This window comes from Apodemus sylvaticus, chromosome 20, assembly GCF_947179515.1.
Source record: "Apodemus sylvaticus chromosome 20, mApoSyl1.1, whole genome shotgun sequence".
Classification (NCBI taxonomy): Eukaryota; Metazoa; Chordata; class Mammalia; order Rodentia; family Muridae; genus Apodemus; species Apodemus sylvaticus.
This window is the reverse complement of record NC_067491.1, coordinates 3,918,157-3,923,267: the sequence shown is the minus strand read 5'-3', so window position 1 is coordinate 3,923,267 and position 5,111 is coordinate 3,918,157. Positions and strand designations below refer to the sequence as shown.

The following is a 5,111-nucleotide window of genomic DNA, read 5'->3' as shown; positions in this document are numbered from 1 at the left end:
ATTTGGTTATTTGACAATATGTGCACATATTTAATATCACATTTGTACCAAAAAAACATGTGCAATGCAATTCACCAGTTAAAAGTAAAAGAAGAATATTTTAATTTTTTTTCAGTAAATTCTTTTACAAGTATATGTGCAAATTATTGACATGATAGGTCCACGTCCACACTCTTTTCTGAATAACAGATCCTGTCGTGTTTTGATCTGTCCACCTCTCCTGTCTTGTTGCTTTCACCTTCGTTATCACACTAAGGGAACTGTGAGATAGGTGTCTGTGTGTTTTTAGATGCTCAGATGTTAGAGAACTGTGAGACAGGCATCCCTGTGTCTTTAGATGTTCGGGTGTTATCTTTACAGAGTGGTCCATAGTCCTAATAGAGAATACTCACTGAAAGACTCTGTGGGCTGCATTTCTCCTGTGTAACACATGGAGAAGCTAGGGCAGAGATGCTTGTCTAATTGTACTGAGTGTCTGTTAAGGTGAGGAGGGATGGAGTGTGTGATGCAGAGATGTGAAGTGCATGTGCGCCCATGTATGGAAGTTGGAGGAAAACTCCTGGGGAAAGTTCTTGCCATGGTTTCTGGGAACCGAACTCACCCTGCCATAGAAAGTGTTTTTAATCACTAAATCATCCTGATTCCTCTCAAGATAAGTTCTTAAAGGCCTTTATAACTATTTATTATGCGCACTTTGCAATGTATAGAGTTATTTGGCATCCATGTAGAATTTGTACATGCTTGTACCTTTGTCTTCTTTCATTTAATGTATCTTTTATTAATTTTTTTATATTTTGAAATTATAATTGCTTTTTCTCTCCTCTTCCTCCTTTCAGGCATTCTCATATACTGCTACTTAGTCTCCTCCACATTCACATCTTCTTTTTACATTAATTGTTGATATATTTGCGTGGTTTTTTTTTCAGCATGATTATGCTTTCTTGATGTCATAAGCCTCCTGGCCTGGAGCCAGTTGGAGTGACACCCAGAGTAGGAATCTGGTGTGGCTTTAAAGACTGATGGGTATCTGGATGTTCTAGCTCTCTATACTGAATGCTGATGGTAAGTTCTAAAAATGTTCTAAAAACATTCTTGCTAATTCTGAGAGTTAAAAACACCTGTGGCCTAACAGTGGGGTGAGGGGCAGGGAGAAAAATAATGTAGCCTTTGTTCTATCTCAGCGGGGTCTTCTAAGCTCTAACTTTCAACCTGCTAGGTGAAGTCACTGGAAGAAAAAAGGACATTTTGAAAAGTGAACTTAGCATTTATTTCTAAGTTGTAAAAAGTTACCCATGAAAGCTCTCTAAGAAAAGGGGGGAAAGCGGAAAGATCCTAAGTGGGCCAAGGGAAGTTTGCATGCTCCTCTCTTTGTCCTCAGCATTTATACATCTTTCAGAATACATGATTGCATGGTAAAAAGTTCATCACAAGCTTACCCAAATCATAAATTGAAATAGAAGTTTACAGCAGAGAATGTTTACATGCATATCAATCAGGAATAATTATCTTCATCACCTGTCACAGTTCCGCAGGTTCATCAAGAGTTAAAAACCATAGCTAAGTTATTTGTGAAGTGTTGAATAAACTCAGTCAATATTTTATCTTCTGTCCTAGCACCTATAATAAATCATTAGTTTCCTTTTTACCACCTTTGGTTAATGGTTTTGCAACCTCTTGGAATGTGCTCTGTTTACTATCAGAAGCAACTAACTAGTGACACATGGGGACTGGCAGAGTTCTCACTGCAGTTTTTACTATCAGAACGGACCTAATAGCAGTCCTACTATAAATGAGCTTAATAAACACTAATATAAATTTAGGAATTCTTATAGGATCATCATGAAGAATTGAGAAGTCATCTATTTTTCTGCTCAAAAGAGTGGGCTAACATCTAGTGATTGTTATATGCTTAATAGTAACAGAAAAAGCATATTAATAGCAGGAATCTTTCCAAAAATGATTGTCTCCTGGGCCTTGGTTATAGGATCAAATCTGTCATGGATTATTTTAATTCCAGGCTGACCATCTTAGGAAGATCACCTGGTAGTTACTACCTTGTTTGGTCAGCTCCTGACATCTTGAAAGATTTTTTGCTTGAAATTCCACAAAAGTCACCCATCTGCTCTACAATATGTTTGAGTCATTTAATATAAGGACAATTAGTACCACATAACAATATTTAGTGTGTTTGTGCCCTTTACAGATATTAAAGACTACTGAGATGAAAGTAATGTTTCTCTCAATGAATAGAATGATATAGATACACATTGAATTGATGTTCAGTCAAATAACAAATCACACAAAGAAAATTGCTACTAAACAAAGTTTATTTTATTCAATTTCTGGAAATGGGTATGTAATAAATAATAACATATGCCCAAAGAGGTAACAAACAATAACATATATCCATAGAGGTACTTTTAGAAAGGAATTAGAGGAAGTTTTTGCAGAGTGCAACCTTTCATGAGAAAGTAGAATTTAAGGTGGAACAGAGTTACAGGGTTCTTTAGAAAAAAAATCCTGTGTATGAAATAAGTGCTGACTTAAAACAATTATAAAAATAGATGAACTAGAGTTTCACTTTTAATGTATGGTTGTAGTTTATAACTGCATTTGTCTCCTTTTTCCTACTTCCAAACCTTCTCATATACCATCTGTACTCTCTTTCAAATTCACAATTTTTTTTTACATTACTTGGTATATTAGTGATTTTGTTTTTTTTGAAAGATTTTTTTCCTTGAAATTCAACAAATGTTATCCATCTATTTTAAACTCTGTATTTTGAAAACAATTTTAAACTTTGTGTTTTGAAAAGCCCAAAGTCTTTCGTAATACATCCCAGAAGACTTCTTTCACCTGCTGGTTTCTTAGTGTATAAATGAAGGGGTTCAGGAGAGGGGCGATTGAAGTATACAGCAAAGCTACACCTTTAGATACAGTCACTCTCTCCTTGGCAGAAGGTTTAATATACATGAAGATGCAACTTCCATATGTTATGGAGACAACAATCATGTGGGAAGTGCAGGTGGAGAAGGCTTTGTTTCTTTGCTGTGCAGAAGGGAAATTAATAATAGTCTTAATGATGAAAGAGTAAGAGAGACTCACTAGTACCAGTGTGACTGCAAGTGTCACCACTGCTAAGACAAAGGACATCATTTCTAGAACATGAGTGTCTGTGCAGGAGATCTGTAAAATAGGAGAAGTTTCACACATAAAATGATCAATTATCCTGGAATCACAGAAATCCAGCTTCAGACCCATTGCCAATGGGGGAAAGATGATCAAGAACCCAGTCACCCAGGAACTGAGGACGAGTTGGTGGCACACTCTGCTGTTCATGACGATGGGGTAGTGCAGTGGTCTGCAGATGGCCACATATCGGTCTTAGGACATGGCAGCCAGGAGATAAAATTCTGTGACTCCCAGCAAGAGAATGAAAAACAACTGAGATGCACAATTATTATAGGAAATAGTTTTGTCTCCAGTAACAATGGTTGTCAAGAATCTGGGAATACACACTGTTGTGAACATGATTTCCAAAAAGGAGAAATTACGGAGAAAGAAATACATTGGAGTTTTGAGGCGAGGGTCTAGCAGTGTGAGGAGAACAATGATTAAGTTCCCCAACAGGCTCATCATATAATTGAGAAAGAGAAACAGAAAAACCACAATTTGCAACTGTGGGTCATCGGTCAATCCCAGAAGAATGAAGTCAAGTTCCATTGACTGGTTTTTCATTCCCATGTGTGAGCCTTAGCAAACAAACATAGGAAACTAAAAACAAAGTATTTTATGTAAATTAGAATTGTTTTGTTTTGCTATTTGTTTACATCCCAAATACCGCCCTTCTCTTGGTCCCCTGAAATTTCTGAAATTTGAAAATTGATTTTGTGTTATCACTCATTTGGAGGAAATGTAAAATCAGTTTTCAAGCCTGAAATTTCAGGTGATACATAATTATATGCCATAGGTTAATTATAAACTTGTCCTACTTTAGTTTTTCTCAACATTCTTCTTATTGTATGCTCCCTCCCTGTGTCCCTCGCCATAAAAAAACCAGAATCGTATTTTTCATTAATTTGGAAATGCAAATGAACATCTACTTCCAAATGGTCTCTATTGTCATTCAGGTCAGAAGCTTCGGATCCCCATTCTTGAGACTCTGAAGTAGTGTGTGGACGTCTGTGCTACTGGTTCTTGCTTTTTTGAAATTATTGTTTTATTATAGCATTTCTTCCTTTTTTGAAATTATTGTTTTATTATAGCATTTCTTCCTTCAAATTTTCCCATATACCCCATTCTCTTGCTCTCTTTCAGATTCACAGTCCTTTCCCCTTAAATACATGTATTTGCATGTATTCCTAAATACATAAGTACAACCTGCTCAGTCTGTACAGTATTAATTGTGTATGGTTTCAGAGCTGACAGTTTGGTGTTGAATAACTAGTTGGTGCTCTCTTCCCTTTAAACCAGTTTACTAGTGTTCCTTCTTTCCTACGTTTATTACTTTTTTATTTATCTTATTGATATTCTTTTCCTTTCCATATGCTATTTTACAAACCAATTTGGAAGAAAAAAAACCAATGCTGTACAAATGTAATAGAATTTTACTCTACCACTTAGAACATTTTATAAAATAAAAATTTAGTTTTCCCAACACAATTCCCTTAATTGGATTTATATACATTTGCCTTAGTTTTACATTATAAAATTAATGTAAAATGAGCAGGGACATTTCACATTATAAAGTTTTACATTATAAAATTAATTTAAAATCAAAATCAACTCACGTCTTTGTGTCGATTAACCACTCTGCTTTGTTTAAGATAATTTCAATTGTTTGCGTGATCATTTTCTTACCATTGAGTAAAAATATTCATTACTAACGTTTTTTGTAAGAAAAAGACACACAATGTATAATATACTTCAATAAGGAATTTCCACATTCCTTCAAATTCACATTTACTCTGGAATCTTGAGATTATGATGATAATTTTAACATGTGTCGTCTGATAGGCTGAATTTTATGAAATTCAGTTCTTAGAATTGAGATCACTGTCACTCCAGTCCTCCAATTAGATGTCATTCTTAAAGATGAAGCAAAAATCAGG

General features: G+C 35.2%; 1 protein-coding gene across 1 annotated transcript; it reads right to left on the bottom strand.

Moving 5' to 3' along the window:
• Positions 1-2,793: 2,793 nt before the first annotated feature.
• On the bottom strand, positions 2,794-3,738 carry LOC127671207 (olfactory receptor 6C6-like). The gene is given in 1 exon segment (XM_052165937.1): positions 2,794-3,738. A coding segment is annotated over 1 exon segment (945 nt).
• Between the last annotated feature and the right edge of the window lie 1,373 nt (positions 3,739-5,111).